Here is an 18,203-nt window from a genome sequence, read left to right as displayed (position 1 = left end):
AGGCAAAATCTGTCTTACAAACTTACTAAGAGTTCTTTGAGGGATGTAAACAGGCATGTGGATAAGGGGGGGAACCAGTGGACATTGTCTACTTGGATTTCCAAAAGGCTTTTGACAAAGTTCCTCACCAGAGACTATTGAGAAAACTCAGCAATGAAGGAATAAGAGGGGAAGTCCTCCTATGGATTAAAACTGGTTGAAACAGGAAGCAAAGAATTGGGTGTAAATGGGAAATTCTCTCACAATGGAGAGATGTGGGGAGTGGGGTGTCCCCAGGATCCGTATGGGACCAGTGCTCTTTAACCTATTCATAAATGACCTGGAAGTAGGGGTGGGTAGCGTGGCGGCCAAGTTTGCAGATGATACCAAATTATGTAGGGTGGTGAGAACCACAGGATTAGCGAGGCTCAAGCCGGACCTTGATAGGAGAATTAGGTGAGTGGGCTAAGAAATGGCAAATGCAGTTCAATGTAGCAAAATGCAAAGTGATGCACGGGGGGCAAAAAAATCCAAACTTCACATACACTTTGAGGGGTCAGTGCTATCAGTCACAGAGACCAGGGAAAGGGATTTAGGCGTCTTAGTTATTAGTTCCATAGAATGTCAACAAAGTAGCCTTGGGCAGCTATGAAAGGCAAACTCTATGCTGGGGATAATTAGGAAGGAATTGGGAATAAAACTGCAAAGATTGTCATGCCCCTTATATAAAGCTGTGGTGAGCCATGGAGTACTATGTTCAGTTCTGATGCAGCCACATCTCAAAAGGATATTGAAGAGATAGAAAAGTGCAGAGAAGGCGGCGAGGATGATTGAGGACTGCAAGCACCCTTATGAGGAAAGGCTGCAGCGTTTGGGAACTCTTTGAGTTTGGAGAGGAGGCGTCTGAGGGGATATGATTGAAGTCTACAAAATTATGCATGGGGTGAAAATGTTGACAGAGAGAATTTTTCTCTCTTTCTCACAATGTCTAGAACCAGGGGCATTCATTGAAAATGCTGGGAAAAGTGGGAACTAATAAAGGAAACACTTCTTATAGCGTGTGATTGGTGTTTGGAATATGCTGCCACAGGAGGTGGTGATGGCCACTAACATGGATAGCTTTAAAAGGGGCTTGGACAGATTTATGGAGGAGAAGTCGATTTATGGCTACCAATCTTGATCCTCTTTGATCTGAGATTGCAAATGCCTTAACAGTCCAGGTGCTCGGGAGCAACAGCCACAGAAGGCCATTGCTTTCACATCCTACATGTGAACTCCCAAAGGCACCTGGTGGGCCACTGCGAGTAGCAGAGAGCTGGACTAGATGGACTCTGGTCTGATCCAGCTGGCTTGTTCTTATGTTCTTATGTTCTTAGAGGCTGGATGAACATATGTCAGGAGTGCTTTGATTGTGTGTTCCTGTATGGCAGGATTTGATGGCCCTTTGGGTCTCTTCCAGCTCTATGATTCTATGATTCTAAATCTTTTCTAATGGGAAGCCAAGGATTTCTGCATGTCCTTATTTTGATGAGCGCGTAAGCATCAATAGCTCTTCCAAGCACGTCCACTTTGCAGCCGCTCAAGAGATTTAATAAAACACTATTCTATAAAAACCTAGTGCAAGAAAGATCAGGAGTACTTTAAAAAATGCAACACAAAAACACCTAAACACTCTTGCTTTTCTGTCAATACAAGCCTGGCTTCCATTAGTGGGAAAGAACGTGGTAGTACTTACAGCGGGGAACAGAAATGTTGTGTAAAGTAGCCACACACAAAAAAACCCTTTTATGTTAAGGTTTGTTCCCCCTCCTCATTTGAGGAAAAGCACTCAACATTTGAAAAGCCCATAATGTCCAGGGGAGAAGACGGATGATGGAATGTTCTCAGGAAACCGTGTTCCTTAAATAGCACAGTGCATTTGAGTGACTGAAACCTGCCAGAGGAATAGCCGATGAAAGCAGATAGGGGAAAGAAAACTAGAGATGCCAACCTCCAGGTGGGTAATAAAAATATATATATTTTCTGTACCTTCAAGGCTCAAGAACTATGAAACACAGTTTCCTTGAATAATACTTAAAAACAACATGGGTATAATACCTTCGCAATTATTTTTTTACTACAGCAGTAATTTTCATGCCCTTACAATGCAATATCTCAAACACCTTCCATGGCCCCATCTGTCAAAACATAAGCACAAAAAATCCTAAGGAGAGATCACATTTATCTGATATAAAACACTAGTTGGCTACTGGACATACACTAGATGGGGCCTTAGAAAGTGTTTATGAGGCATAACCCAACCCAGGGGTTAGTTAGCCCCTTGTTTATTGTATACTTATCTTACATTCATGTAAAGAGGGTTTTTTTTGTTTGAGATCTATCATTGTAAGGGCATGAAAAGTATTGCTGTAGTAAAAAAAAATCATTGTGAAAGTATTATACCCATGCAGTTGTTAAGTATTATTTAAGGAAACTGTGGCTCCTTCCGCACATGCAGAATAATGCACTTTCAAACTGCTTTCAGTGCTCTTTGAAGCTGCGCGGAATAGCAAAATCCACTTGCAAACAGTTGTGAAAGTGTATTGTCGAAGGCTTTCACGGCCGGAATCGCTGTTGTGTCTCTGCAGCGTAGAAGGTTAGAGAACACAGTAGGTGTGCTTTCCTGAGCCGTAGTTTTTCCAATTTCCGAGTGTCTTGGAACAATTTCTCCCCGTAGAGATGTTGAATGTATTGTCGAAGGCTTTCACAGTCGGAATCAGTGGTGGGATCCAAAAAATTTAGTAACAGGTTCCCATGGTGGTGGGATTCAAACTGTGGCGTAGCGCCAATGGGGAGGCTAGGAACGCTTGGCACTCCACGGGGGCATAGCCAGGCATTCCTGGTAGGGGGCATTCCTAGGCGGGGGGGCGATTTCCACTGGAGGCGGGGCTGTGGCAAGGACGCAGCCGCTGCGCCGGTCCTTGGGAGGGAAACAAATGCACGCAGGCGCAGGCTGCCACACGCTGGTGCACCTCCTGCTAGACTGCGCTTCAAGTCTTTAAGCGCTTACTGCTGGGAGAGAGAGTAAGTAACTAAGGCAAAAATCACGTGGCAAAATCACCAATTAGTAACCCCCTCTCAGCACACACAAATAATTAGTAACCTACTCTCGGGAACCTGTGAGAACCTGCTGGATCCCACCTCTGGTCGGAATCACTGAAAGTGATTTTGAAAGTGGTTGCGAAAGTGGTTTGTGAAAGTGGTTTGAAAACGCATTATTCTGCATGTGCGGAAGGGGCCTGTGTTTCACAGTACTTGAACCTTAAAGGTTCAGAAAATTGATCAGTTTCCCTGGAGAACACGTCAGCTTTGGAGGGTGGTCTCTATGGCAGTGATTCCCAACCTTTGTTCACTCACCCCTTGGCAACCCATTTCCCTAAAATTGCACCCCATATTAGCAAACCCATTACATATGTTTTTTCACATACCCCAAACACTCTGGCTTGTTCTGGAGGTACACGCACCCCAAGCTGGGAACTACTGCTCTATGGCAGTCATAAATGTCCAGCTGTCCGGGCCCTGCGGGACCTTGGCGAGTTCCGCAGGGCCTGTAAGACTGTGTTGTTCCACCGGGCCTTTGGCGTGCCTAGCCTTGGGATCTGGTGCCCCCCCTCCCACTGCTCCTACCCTGGCACTGGTACATCAGAGCCCTCATATTGAGGGGCCTGCCGTCCCCCCCTCTCTTTGGGGTGGGTTGAAATTGAGGCGGGACGCCTTGTTCAAATGTTAATTATTAACCGCTGGTTTTAAGTATTTTAAGACGTTTTATTGATGGAGCCTATGTATTGTGTACTGGATTTCGCTCCTGTTTAATGCTTCATGTTTTATATTATGTTGTTCAACGCCCGGAGCCCTTCAGGGATCGGGCGGTATAGAAACTGAAATAAATAAATAAATAAATAAATAAATAAATAAATAAATAAATAAATAAATAAATAAATAAATGGTGCCATGTTTTTAGGAACTCTAAAATTCCTCCCTTTAGTAAGGAAGGGGGCTGAAATGGAGGAATTTGCATTTGTTGGGGCCATTCTCTGTGGGACCTGAATTGATGAGTGTCTGTCTTGTCATTTTTCATCATTTCTGAGCCCTACAAGGGAAACAAACACTCTTGACGGGGGACAGAAAATACCTGCAGCTGCAAAAAAATGATTCGCACATTAATGCAAAGTGACTTGCCATTTTAATTTGGTTATTTTCAACCGGTGCTCTCAGCGAACGGAATCCTAATGAGTCACCAGGTTTGTCGCTCATCAATTCGGAGCGTGCTTCCTCTTGCGTTGCTTTTGCCATTCTCCAAGGCTCTTTAATCCAAGCTGTCTTGGCTTCGGACAGTCAGGCTGAAATTGCTTCGGCACCTTCTTGATAAAGCAGTCGGGCCTGTTCCCGAATCTCTGGCTGCTTTTGCCAAATACCGGTCCGGTATCTAAAATGACCATCGCTGGTGTGAGGAGGTTTGATTCGCAAGGATGCCTGAGAAAACAAGTTTGGTTGTTTTCTAATCATTTGTGTTAAGCTGTGGAGCAGGATGGGAAGCATCATATCCTTGGGATGGAGCAGCTGTGAAATTCGGCTTGACCTGCCAATTTTTATGCATGAACTTCTGCAACTGGGTTGGGTAAAGCAGATGTTGACATAGCTTGCAGGACAAATCGGGGCGGAGCGAGGGGAAACTGCATCCGGGGCACGCGCACGCCCTACGCCCCTGCTGTGGCGCCACGCACCCCTGCCCCAGAATGTCCCCACTATGCTCCCTCCATGGCCCAGCCACGCCTCCACCCCAGCTCTGCCCGGGGTGTCTCGTCCCCCTTGTCCCATTGGCGCTACGCCACTGGGACAGATTGAGAAGCCATTGTCCTCATTAGGTGTGGTGAGAGCTCCTATGGCATTGTGTGGGGTCCCTGCCTGCCAACATCATTTTGGTTCAGTCAATCCCTTTTAATCCAAAAGGCTAATTCACTTGTCCCAAGACAATAATTATTTTCAAATCTTTATAATATAATGTATATACAAAAATGCTTTTCTACTCATTAACCCAAGCTTGGGAGTCGTATAACTAGTTAGCATGCCAGAGTCTCATTTGTTACTGAAATTAACCAGACAAATTGCTCCACCGACTAAGAACAGCCATGCACCCCCACCTACAGAATCGAGAAAGAGCTATCAATCTGTCAGTCCTTTCCGTGTCCAGGTCCGGTGAGGTTTCCCGTGCTGCTAACTAGTTAGCGACCCCCGAGCTTGGGTTAATGATTAGAAAAGCATTTTGTATGTAGATTATATCATAAAGATTTGAAAATTATTGTTACCTTGGGACAAGTGAATTAGCCTTTTGGGTGAAAAAGTGGATTGACTGTCCCTATATAGTGCACCCACCCTATAATAATATAAGCATAAGCATAAGCATTTTATAGTCATTGTGCACGCACAACGAAATTTACAGCAGCATTCCTCGATGCACACAATTTCAGACTCATACCCCACCCTCACTTTCCCCTTCCTCCACCCATCCCTACACAGCCCCAAACACATCAAACACTTAGCCGCAAGCCATGGAGTTTAGGCACTTAGCCACAGCTTTAAGAGTAGAAGCTGTCCTCTAAAAGCCTCTCTTTGTCCCTAGTTTTTGATAGACCTGTATAAAGTCACTGCCAAGATGGTAACAGTTCCAAAAGAGAGTGTGCTGGATGAGGCAGACCTCCTCAGAATAACATTTTGGGCTTTCTTTGGGCTTCGGGAGTATGCCAAGAGTTCTTCCAAGGAGGGGAGAGGGCAGCCGATAATCCTCTGTGCAGTAGTGATCCCCCTTTGGAGCGCCTTCCTATCTGCCACTGTGCAACTGGAGAACCATACACAGATGCAGTAGGTTAAGACACTCTCTATAGCACAGCGGTAAAAGGACACCAGGAGTTTTCCATTCAGTTGTTGTTTCCTTAAAACCCTAACCCTATCTTGAGTATGGCAACATCATTTCAGTAGGGCCTGAGGCGTAGCAAGGGGAGAAAGCACCCGGTGCGCTGGTGCATCCTCCACCCCTGCCACACTCCATTCCACCCCATCCCACCCCAGAACGCCCCCACCAGGCCCCCCAGAATGCCCTCACCACGCCTCCACAGGGGCGCCAGCCCAGTGCATCGCGCACCCCCCATCCCCTTGGAGCTACGCCTCTGCCAGTCACCATCTCTCACCCTAATCCATCTCCCCAGGCTTTTGCAGGCAAAAAAAAAACGTATGGGAAGCTATGTGGAGGAAAGCTATTATAAAAATGTAATTAATAATAACACACGAAGATAATGTAAGCGGAGCGCTTCGACATGCTGAGCTGTTTTATGAATGCTTTCGCTCGTATTATTTTGGCACAACTTTCTTTATAACTTGCTATCTGTGTGTAGTCCATTATGAGGACAAAGGAAGGCGTAAACGGAGTCAGTAAATAAATGTTCCCCTGTCGGCTGATATATCAAATGGCTGCGAGGCTGACGAATGAATCGGGGCATCCATGCTTCAGATCGTGCCTCTGACGGTATAGGTGGCATTTGGCAAACTGCATTCTTTCCTCTCTCCCTTCGCACCGTGGCGATGAGAGGGTCAGCCAAGGATCCATGAGACCAAGGTCCAAATCCCCACTCATCTTGAAACTGGTTGGATGGCCTTAGGTTGATTGCTTGGTTTTGGCTTAACTGCAGGGTTGTTGTGAGGATGAAATGAGAAAGGAAAAACCACCGTTTTTGGCCTGAACTCCTTGGAGAATGGGTGGAATGAAAATGTATTCGGTTGAGTGCAGGGTTGCTATTGGGCGGCACCTCATACGCAGCATGTTCAATACGCATCCCGAATGCTTGAAAGCAGTATACCCTTTTTCAGAGATGGATAATCTTATCTTGGTGCAGCAGTGGCGTAGGAGGTTAAGAGCTCATGTATCTAATCTGGAGGAACTGGGTTTGATTCCCAGCTCTGCCACCTGAGCTGTGGAGGCTTATCTGGGGAATTCAGATTAGCCTGTACACTCCCACACACGCCAGCTGGGTGACCTTGGGCTAGTCACAGCTTCTCGGAGCTCTCTCAGCCCCACCTACCTCACAGGGTGTTTGTTGTGAGGGGGGAAGGGCAAGGAGATTGTAAGCCCCTTTGAGTCTCCTGCAGGAGAGAAAGGGGGGATATAAATCCAAACTCCTCCTCTTCCTCTTCTTCTTCTTCTTCTTCTTCTTGGTATCGGTTTCCTCAGCCCAGTGCCCACGTGACTTGTATTTGCACCCTTTGTTCTGAAGTGTCTTCTTTCTGCTGCAGGCCAGTCACTTGCAACGAGATGAATAAATCTTCTTTGGAGGTTAAACTTATCGGAGGAGGCATGTCAGCAGACATGAATGAGCTATATATACCCTGACCCAGTTTAAACTGGTTGGGGGGCTGGCCCAAGATGCTCCGTTTCCCAAAGCTGATTTTGCGAAGGAGGCTACCGGCAGCATCTTAAATACACATCTGGGCTCCTCTCTTTTGTTCTCGATTGATTGTGGGGCTTTGGGGACGAGTAGCTATTAAAAAATGAACAGAATCAATTAATGCGCCATCTAATCATATCTAATGGTCTCGGGAGGTTTCAGCACCGCACGACTTGTTGCTGTCTGAGATCCTCCACTTGCCCTCTTTGAAAGGAAGATCCAATTTGTGTTTCTCGCACATGTTCCTAATAAATATAAAAAGTCAAAGCACAAATGTTATGTGTTACCTGATAGGCCACCACTTAGTCAGACTTGTAAAATGCAGCAGGAATGTAATTAACTGACTGTTTTCTGGGCTGAGCGGCTGTGGTCCGGTAGTTTTTGCTTCTAACGTTTCACCCGCATCTACGGCTGGCGTCTTCAGAGGCATGTCATGGTAACATGTGTTTGTCTCTGTGGCAGTGTGGAGTGACTGTGTGGTGGGGTTTATATTTTGTCCACTGCATGGGGGGTGAGGCACATTTACGTATGCCTTGGTGAAGTTCATTTCTGGGCGTCATGATTAAAGAGGACTTGACCTGGGACGTAGAGACTGCCGCAGTGGTTAAGAAGGCCCAGCAAAGACTGTACTATCTGAGACTTAAGGAAACAACAACTGAATGGAAAACTCCTGGTGTCCTTTTACCGCTGTGCTATAGAGAGTGTCTTCACCTACTGCATCTGTGTATGGTTCTCCAGTTGCACAGTGGCAGAACAATGGGAAAGAGCGCTCCAAAGAAGAATTGATCACACTACTGCACAGAGGGATTATCGGCTGCCCTCTCCCCTCCTTGGAAGAACTCTGCCTATATAATTCTCGAAGCCTAAAGAAAGCCCAAAGTATTCTGAGGAGACCCGTCTCATCAAGCGCGACTCTCTTTTTGAACTGTTACCACCATCGACGACCCCGAACTGATACAGGTCCTATCACGAAACTAGGACAAAGAGGCTTAGGGGAGACAGCTTCTACTCTAGAAGCTGTATGCTATAAACTCTATGACTTCCGTGTTGATGTGTTTGCAGGGCTGTGGGAGGGATAAGGATAGGAAGGGGAAAGTGAGGATGGGGTATGAGTCTGAAATTGTGTGCATCAAGGAATGCTGCTGTAAATTCCGTTGTGCGTGCACAATGACAATAAAATGCTTATGCTTATGCTTATCCTATTGACAGCATCACTGTTGCCTTCACAGTTGTGGGTGAAACGTTAGGAGCAAAAGCTCACAGACCACCGTATGCAGCCCAAAAAACAGCCCATTGATTCTGGGCATGAAAGCCTCCAACAATACATTGAACTTGATGACTTCCAGGGAAGATGGCTCTTCAACTGGTTCAAGCTCTCTAGCTCCCTGCCACACTGAAAGGGGCAATTTGCCAGCATAAGAGCAGATGGGGGTCTAACTCTAGCCTCTCCAGTTGCTCTGGGGACCTTCAATTTGACAGGTGAATTAACTGGAGATTGTTAATAGACCCACTAATTCTGAAAATATCCAGGATCAGTAGTTGTGAGTTAGTCTTTTGGTCTTCAGAGTCCCTCCTCTCCACCTCTCTGCTCCCTTCGGCCCCTTCCGCACATGCAGAATAATGCATTTTCAATGCACTTTGCACAGAGGTGGGATCCAGCAGGTTCTCACAGGTTCCCGAGAGTAGGTTACTAATTATTTGTGTGTGTCAAGAGGGGGTTACTAATTGGTGATTTTGCCACGTGATTCTTGCCTTAGTTGCGCCCCTCCTCTCAGCAGTAGCACGCAGAACTTGAAGCAGTCTAGCAGGAGGTGCACCAGTGTGTGGCGAAGCGCTGCGCCTCAAGGCGTGCATTATAGTTTCCCTTGCCCAAGGACTGGCGCAGCAGCTCGCGGACTTGCCACAGCCCTCGCCCAGTAATGCCCAGCCCTGGAATGCCCAGCCACACCCCCGCTGTGCCCCGCCCAGCCCCATTGGCTCTACAGCACTGTTTGAATCCCACCACCATGGGAACCTGTTACTAAAATTTTTGGATCCCACCACTGACTTTGCAGCTGGATTTTACGGTGCAGATTAGCAAAATCCACTTGCAAACAATTATGAAAGTGGATTGAAAGTGCATTCTTCTGCAAGTGTGGAAGGGGGGCTTCCTTTTCTTTTTAGTTTCACTTTTCTTGTGTGTGATTTTTTTTCTTATTATTTTGCGGGGTTCGTTTTTGATCTTCTTTTAAGATTTTTTTTCCTTATTGGATCTGCTTTACAAAGGAATTTAAATAACTACATGGATTGTAGATCCGTGTAATTTCATCATTATCTTTTGTATCTATCTGTTCATTCTTTCTTAAATCTTTTAAAAGCTTTTGTAACTCCTTGTGGAAAATAAAAGATTGTATTAAAAATACACTGAACTTAAGAAGAAGAAGAAGAAGAAGAAGAAGAAGAGTTTGGATTTATATCCCCCCTTTCTCTCCTGCAGGAGACTCAAAGGGCCTTACAATCTCCTTGTCCTTCCCCCCTCACAACAAACACCCTGTGAGGTATGTGGGACTGAGAGAGCTCCGAGAAGCTGTGACTAGCCCAAGGTCACCCAGCTGGCGTGTGTGGGAGTGTATAGGCCAGGGGTAGGGAACCTGCGGCTCTCCAGATGTTCAGGAACTACAATTCCCATCAGCCCCTTTCAGCATGGCCAATTGGCCATGCTGAAAGGGGCTGATGGGAATTGTAGTTCCTGAACATCTGGAGAGCCGCAGGTTCCCTACCCCTGGTATAGGCTAATCAGAATTCCCCAGAGAAGCCTCCACAGCTCAGGTGGCAGAGCTGGGAATCAAACCCGGTTCCTCCAGGTTAGATACACATGCTCTTAACCTCCTACGCCACTGCTGCTCCCGGTTTAATTAACTTTCCCACATGCAGAACAATACACTTTCAATCTACTTTCAATGCACTTTAGCAATTGTTTGCAAGTGGGTTTTGCCAAGTCGCAAAGTGCATTGGAGTTGGATTGAAAGTGCATTATTCACTGTTATACTGATACTGTTTGCGAAGCACCTTCAACCATAGCAACAAGTTGTTGAATCCATTTGGGAAACCTGATGACTTTTTTGATCCAAGGCTAATTCAAAACATTGTGTTGCCCCATTGTCTCTTACCATACCACGTGGCCAATGGCAGTAGGGCTAACACTTACCTGGGGGTGGCAGGCATTCCTCAGCTTTGGTGTTCCAGTGGGCACTGTGTGTGACCATCTAGAAGTGTGGAAGCAAACTTTCCTTCTTATGGTGGGAAAGATTTTAACTGTACAGAAGGGTGACCTTCCTGGTACATTGAATGAGCATTCAATGCTTCAGAAGATGGTTTTTTCATCTAGCAGCAGCGGCAAGAATTGTGCTTGCAAGAGTATGGAAAACTGATAAGATACCAACTCTGGAGGACTGGAAGGAAAAGGTCCAATATTTCTCCAGTATGGATCGGGCAGCTCATAGGATAAGGAAAATACCTTATGAAAAATACAAAGAAAGATGGGAACCTTGGTTTATCTACTTTAAGGAAACAAATGATATCAAACATCACTATATTATGTACTGAACATTATATTAAGTATAAAAATGAATACAGGAAGAAATGGATGAATGGCACCAATTGTTCTCTAAGTGATAAATAGCTAAAAATGTCTTTCTGGACGACCAATGTTACAGGAGGAAACAACTACTCATCTAGTGTAATATGGGGGACATTGAAGTTGTCTTAGTTTGCTGATAGTTGTCTTGCTGGTGTATTACAGAAGGTTTACGAATTGTTATAGATAGCGAATAGTAGTGGATATAGTAAACAGGATTTTTTTTGGTAAATATTTGGTAAATATTTGTGTAATTAATAACAATATGTAAAGTTTTAATATTAGATAATAATCTATATTTAGTAAGGATTGTTAAATTGTTATATATTTATGTTGTGTAACAGCTTGATTATTGATGTATATATTAGTAATCTTTGGTTAGAAAAAATTTTTTAAAAAGAAGATGGTTAGTGCTTGCAACAATCCTACTGCGCTTGAGCTGATAGCAGAAGTCAGATGAGGAAGCTGATAGTCGGGATGAGCCAATTCTCGACTCTCATGGCTCTTGCTTAAATGGAGAGCCAACGTAGTATAGGCGTTAAGAGTGGTGGACTCTAATCTGGAGAACCCGGTTTGATTCCCTGCTCTTCCACATGAGCCCAGACTTGGTCGGGAGTGGGCGGGATATAAATTTAATAAATAATAATAATGAGCGGCAGAGTCTTATCTAGTGAACTGGATTTGTTTTCCCACTTGTACGCATGAAGCCTGACCTTGAACTAGTCACAGTTCTCTCAGAACTCTCTCAGCCCCACCTACCTCACAAGGTGTCTGTTGTGCGGAGGGGAAGAGAAAGATTTTATAAGCTGTCTTGAGTCTCCTTACAGGAGAGAAAGACAGGGTCTAAATCAAAACTCTTCTTCTTCATGCCCAGGTGGATCACCATTTTGGGGTCAGGAAGGAATTTTTCTCCAGACCAGATTGGTCCAGGTGTCCTGGAGGTTTCTTGCCACCGTGAATTGAGTGAGGGTCATTATGGGAGGGAGTGCTAGCTGTGAATTGTCTGCATTGTGCAGGGTTCGGGGCTGACTGACCCTTGGGTCCATTTCAGCTCTATGTTTCTGTGAAACAATTGAGTTGTTTTTTAGGGAAAAAAACCACCCTCTGATCGGTGCCACTTTGCCGCCTCATTGTTTGGATCACTGCCTGTTGGTGTAACATATGAACTGGCACGAAACAGGGCCAGCCTGACCCTGTGCTCAGCAGCTATGAGACCAATTTGAGCCACGTAACATCCCGTCTCAACTAGCCGATAAACAATAAATGTGTTGCCAGCCACAAATTTGTTTTGCAGCTCTGGGGAACGTTTGCAATAGTGAGAAAACTTACAAGCAAAAACTCAGTGACTTTGAGATTAAGCTAGGGGACGATCTCCCGTTATTTAATTCCATGGCATATCTTCCATAGAAGACCAAAAGGACTATGACGAATGCCGCTTCAAGAAGGAAGGGGGGGGGGAGCTCAAATGAGTGCAAATTGCCTTAAAGTAACCTGCTCTGAAGTGCTATACATTCCAAATGCATTTGTTCGTATAACTGTTGCAGTTCGTGGCACCTTTTGGTATGATACGTGGAAGGGCTTTTATGTTAATGGAAGCTAACAAAATATGTTTTTAATTCCTTACTGGAGAGTTTTAAATCATGCTTTCCCCCCCTTTTATCTACAATCTTTCAAGAAGAGGGGCAGTAAAATGGCAAATCCACTTCCTTACTCTTCATGCTCCGTGAATGCATTATTTATGGCCTGCAAAATGCTCAGTTTCGCGGCGGGATCGCATTTTTTCTTTTGACGTGGTAAATAATTAAATAGCGCCTTAAACAAATTTGTTGTGGCGGTGGCCGTCGTTTGTTTGAGGAGAGTAACGCTGCTTGCCTTCTCTATTAATTTCGAGTTCCAAGCCACGGTGAAGGAAGGCACGACGGGCGTGATCGTGAATTTGACGGTCGAAGATCGGGACGACCCGGCGACGGGCGCCTGGAGAGCTGTTTACACCATCATCAACGGGAATCCGGGCCAGAGTTTTGAAATCCATACAAATCCCAAGAATAACGAAGGGATGTTGTCCGTTGTCAAGGTGAGGAGGGTTTTTCAGTCTCTCTCAAGCACTGGGAGTGTGATGTCTTATGTTGTCCCTTATTATGCCTGGCAGCGTTCAAGATTCCTCATGCTTCCCTGCTTGTTTATATTTGCTTGGAGTCATCTCTGCCGGCTTCTAAAAACATGTGCTGTGCTTGCCAAACGAATTGTGAGATGCCAGACGAGAGTGACTTCTTCCTTCCAAAGGGAGGTCACCATTGTTCTGAGTTATGTAGCAATCGTAGACTGTGTGTTTTTGGCAGCCTCGCAAGCCATCTGTAGTCAACTGTGGGCACTTCGACCGGGGCATCATTTTTAAAGGGAGAAACAGCATAAAAGAACACTGGAAGAGTTGGCTGTGGGCCTACATGGCAAACAGTATCCCAAGAGCACATCCCTACTGTGAAAAGGATAGTGAGAAGCCAAGCTAAGTTGTTCTCCTGATCTGTAGAGAAGCATTCAGGAGATACCAGGAAGTAATTAGTGCCAATCGTGGTCTGAAGGAGCTTAAACTTGCCATCTTTGCCATCTGTTAGTTTATTCCCTGCCTCTGGTTGATTTTCATTTCCTGTGATTTGTGGTGCTGTGATTTTAGCATTGTAGTTTGTACACTGTTGTGTAGCACCCTAAACCCATCCAATGGAGAAGGGAGGGCGAAGAATCGAACAAATATATTCAGTCATCAGCATGATGTAATAGTTAAGTGCAGGTGGACTCTAATCTGGAGAACCAGGTTTGATTCTCCACTCCTCCACGAGTGGTGGACTCTAATCTGGTGATCTGGATTTGTTTCCCCACTCCTTAGCAGGAAGCCTGCTGGGTGACCTTGGGCCAGTCACAGTTCTCTCAGAACTCTATCTACCCCATCTTCCTCACAGGGTATCTGTCATGGGGAGGGGAAGGGAAGGAGTTTGTGAGCCTCTTTGAGACTTCTCACGGTTGCGGAAAGTGGGGTGTAAATCCAAGCTGTTCTCTTCTTCCAGCCTTTGGATTGTGAGATTTCAGCTTTCCATACACTCCTGATCAAAGTAGAAAACGAAGATCCATTGGTTCCGGATGTTGCCTACGGCACCAGCTCGACAGCCACTGTTCAGATCACCGTCCTGGATGTAAACGAAGGCCCCATTTTCCACCCAAACCCAATGACTGTTTCCAAACAAGAGAACATCCCAATAGGCAGTGTTGTGTTCACCGTCAATGCCACCGATCCGGACAAATTGCAGCATCAGACAATAAGGTAAGTGAGATAGTCTTTCCTTTACCTAGAACACTACTGAAGAGGATTTCTTATCAATTTAGATATTGTCCATTTAAATCTTCAGTTTTGCAAAGGTTTCAAAGGTATAGGTCAGGGATCTACAATATGGTGTCCATGGGAATTCCAGATACCTTTCTTGGTTCCTGCCAAGTGCTTTTAAAAAGTAGATGAGGCCAAAGGAAGCTTTTGCCCAGAAAGCGTCTGATTGGCGGTTGGAGGTTTGATTGGCTCCATAGATTTTTGAAAACATTGTTTTGGCAGCAGCTACAACTACAGCCGAAGGCTCTTCACTGTGTGATTCAAGGCGATCTATGGCAGCCATTTTGTGGCTGGCTTTATCTCCTGCTTCCACCATTTTGTGGCTGACTTTATCTTCTGCTTCCACCATTTTGTGGCTGGCTTTATCTCCTGCTTCCACCACTTTGTGGCTGGCTTTATCTCCTGCTTCCACCATTTTGTGGCTGGCTTTATCTCCTGCTTCTACCATTTTGTAGCTGGCTTTAATTCCTGCTTCCACCATTTTGTGGCTGGCTTTATCTCCTGCTTCCACCATTTTGTGGCTGGCTTTATCTCCTGCTTCCACCATTTTGTGGCTAGCTTTATCTCCTGCTTCCACCATTTTGTAGCTGGCTTTATCTCCTGCTTCCACCATTTTGTGGCTGGCTTTATCTCCTGCTTCCACCATTTTGTGGCTGGCTTTATCTCCTGCTTCCACCATTTTGTGGCTGCACCCACCAGACTGTGTCGAAATTCCAAAGATGCCCAAAAAGGCTCAAAAAGGTTGGCCACCCCAGTATAGGTTAGTCAGTGTTTACATATTTTGGATAGACTAATTGATCCATCACAGAAATACGTATGGTAACTGAATGAATGAATATGTATGGTAACTGAATATTCACCCATATGCAAATTGACTTCTAAAAAACATCTCGGAACTTGATAGAATTTGGAAATGCAGATTAAGGTTGGATTTGGAAGCTTCCTTTTTCTATGTTTACACCTCGAGATTCCTCCTTTGATTCGTTCCCCCTTCCGCTCAATGAGTCTGCAGAGCTTTGAATGGTAGAATTACCTTTGTATGAGCAGCACCGGGTAGGAATCGATTCCTTTCGCTTCTGAACATTAATGCTCCGCAAATTACGTATTTGCTATGTTTTTTTTATCTTGCTTCTCAACCAAAAGCATCTCGCAAAAGAAATGAACACAAATTAGAATGGGAAGGACGGAGCCAGTGAGTCCCTCCCGCTAACTGAGTTGTTGAGTTCATCCTCTGGAGAAAGACAGAGTCGTCGTATCCCACCCATTACGTTCTTTGGAGAGTTGATCCTCAGCCCCATTGATCAATAATGGTTTTGGTGTTTGTATTTTGCAGGAGTCTGTCACACTTCAGACATGTCTGTCACACCTCATACCTTCGGGAGCGCATTACCCCATACGTCCCTACTAGGCCTCTGCGTTCAGCAGAGGCCAATTTGCTGGTAGTCCCTGGCCCCTCAATGACGCTGCTGGCCTCCACGCGGGCCAGGACTTTTACAGCCCTGGCCCCTGTCTGGTGGAACACTCTTCCTCCAGCTGTCCGGGCCCTGCGGGATCTTGGTGAGTTCCGCAGGGCCTGCAAGACGGAGTTGTTCCGCCGGGCCTTTGGAGTGTCCAGCCGCTGATGAGTGCCCCCTCCACCCTCCTGTTCGGGCCATACCACCTATGGGCCCCACTCTTTTTCTCCCCTTCTGGGAGCATTTAATTGGTATTATTGCGGGCATTGTTGTTATTATTTGCTGCTTTTAACTTAATTCTTTTAAAATCTATATGTAATTATAATTTTGTTGTTCACCGCCCAGAGCCCTTCGGGGGTTGGGCGGTATATAAGACTAAAAATAAATAAATGAATAAAAATGTGCCTTTTTCAACATTATTTTGACTAATTTTGTATAAAGAGTGTCTGCTGTATAAACGGCGTGACAGTGGTGCGGGAAAATGGAGTAAGTGGAAGAAAGGCATGAAATTAATTTGGCGTCATTGTGACAGCAACGAAAATTGGGAAACCACATCAGCAGAAAACATCAGTATGTGTGTACACACACACACACACACACACACACACACACACACACACACACAATGTGTATATATATTTTAATGGCTGTTCCTATCAGGCCCAGAACTGATTCCTGCAATCATCCCTCTCCCTTGAAATGAGTGGAAATTGGTAAGGAAACTAAAATTCTCCTATTCCTTTGTTTATTAGACAATTTCCAACCAGCCTTCTTAATTTACGTGCATTTTCTCCAGAGACCTACTCAAAATGACTCACAAAGTGAAATGCAATACAATAAAATAATAAAAACTCCATAACAATTGTTAATATTTTTAAAGCCATTAAAAACATGCTGGGACATCAAAACAGCACAAAACAACACTCGGCAGCCTCGAATAATATCCGTGAAGCATTCTATAGGCTAGAAGCAGACCATAAGAACAGCTGTAAAAAGAAGTAAAATAAACACTCCTAGCAGCTTGCAATCCCATCGATAATAACAGCCATTAAAATTGACACATGGCGGAGACTTTTTTGTTAACTAAAAAGATCTTTTAGAACTAAAAGAAAAGTTTTCTGCTGACTCTGGAAAGACCCGAAAGAAGTGCAAATGGTAGCAAGTTCCAAAGAGCAGGCAGCTGCCGAGAAAATCTTCCTGAAGTTTCCTGCCAGTTGGATTCGGGCAACAAAAGTCTTCCCTCAACAATCTTCCCCGGCTAATCTCAAAGCATTGCGCAGTTTGAGGCGATCCACTGGGTACCTTCAACCCAAGTCATTTGGAGCCATAAACCCAGCATAGGGTCACTAGGTTGCCTGCTTTGGTAAGGAACCTTCTCCTCTCCGTCTCTGCCCCCTGCCACTGATCAAATGGACAGTGGGTAAGGGGACATAGGGGGACAAATTCAAGAAGGATATTGACAAGCTGGAATGGGTCCAGAGGAAGGCAGCCAAATGGTCAAAGGTCTAGAATCCATGCCCTACGAAGAGAGACTTAGGGAGCTGGGAATGTTTAGTTTGATGAAGAGAAGGTTAAGAGGTGACATGATAGCCATGTTTAGATATTTGAAGGGATGTCATGTTGGTGAGGGAGCAAGCTTGTTTTCTGCTGCTCCAGAGACTAAGACCAGGCGTCATGGGTTCAAGGTGAAGGGAAAGAGATTCCACCCAAACATCAGGGGAAACTTCCTGACAGTCAGGGCTGTTTGACAGTGGAATGCAGTACCTCAGAGTGTGGTGGAATCTCCTTCTTTGGAGTTTTTTAAAGAGAGGCTGGATGGCCATCTGTCAGGGGTGCTTGATTACGTGTTTCTGCATTGCAGGGGGTTGGACTTGATGGTCCTTCAGGTCTCTTCCAACTTTATGATTCTATGACATGGGTTTTACCATATAATTCTGGAGATTGATGCAGTGATGTCACTTCCAGTTGGCCAGCTGGAAATGATGTCACAGAACCTCAGAATGTTATTTGGGAAAGAGTCTGCCCCCAAAGCCTCCCATCACTTTGTGCTGGACTCAAAACACATCCTGGCAGTGATTTGTTATTGGCACAAGATGGAAATGGGCATTGTCCTGAACAGAGGCGAGTGATTTTTGGAAGGTAGACTTTTTTAACCCTGTGGAATTTGTAGTTTATCCTGCATAATATAAAGCGGGGGGGGGGGGGACCAAAACAATACCTGATTTGTGCTGAGTAAGAAGAAAACATAATTATTTCTTAGCAGCATCTGTATTCGGTTCTGACACCTGTTAGCAGAATTATTTTCC

At 45.1% G+C, this 18,203-nt stretch overlaps 1 protein-coding gene across 1 annotated transcript in view; it reads left to right on the top strand.

Annotated features, from left to right (window-relative positions):
• Positions 1-18,203, top strand: part of CDH13 (cadherin 13) — a 714,654-nt gene that overhangs the window by 623,626 nt on the left and 72,825 nt on the right. The window contains exons 9-10 of the mRNA XM_048515605.1: positions 12,962-13,144; positions 14,130-14,383. Of these exons, the coding sequence (XP_048371562.1) occupies positions 12,962-13,144; positions 14,130-14,383 (437 nt within the window). The remainder of the gene's footprint in view (positions 1-12,961; positions 13,145-14,129; positions 14,384-18,203) is intronic.

The sequence above is a fragment of the Sphaerodactylus townsendi genome, linkage group LG14 (genome assembly GCF_021028975.2).
Source record: "Sphaerodactylus townsendi isolate TG3544 linkage group LG14, MPM_Stown_v2.3, whole genome shotgun sequence".
NCBI lineage: Eukaryota > Metazoa > Chordata > Lepidosauria > Squamata > Sphaerodactylidae > Sphaerodactylus > Sphaerodactylus townsendi.
The sequence above is the reverse complement of the archived record's forward strand: the minus strand, read 5'-3'. Positions and strand labels throughout refer to the sequence as shown.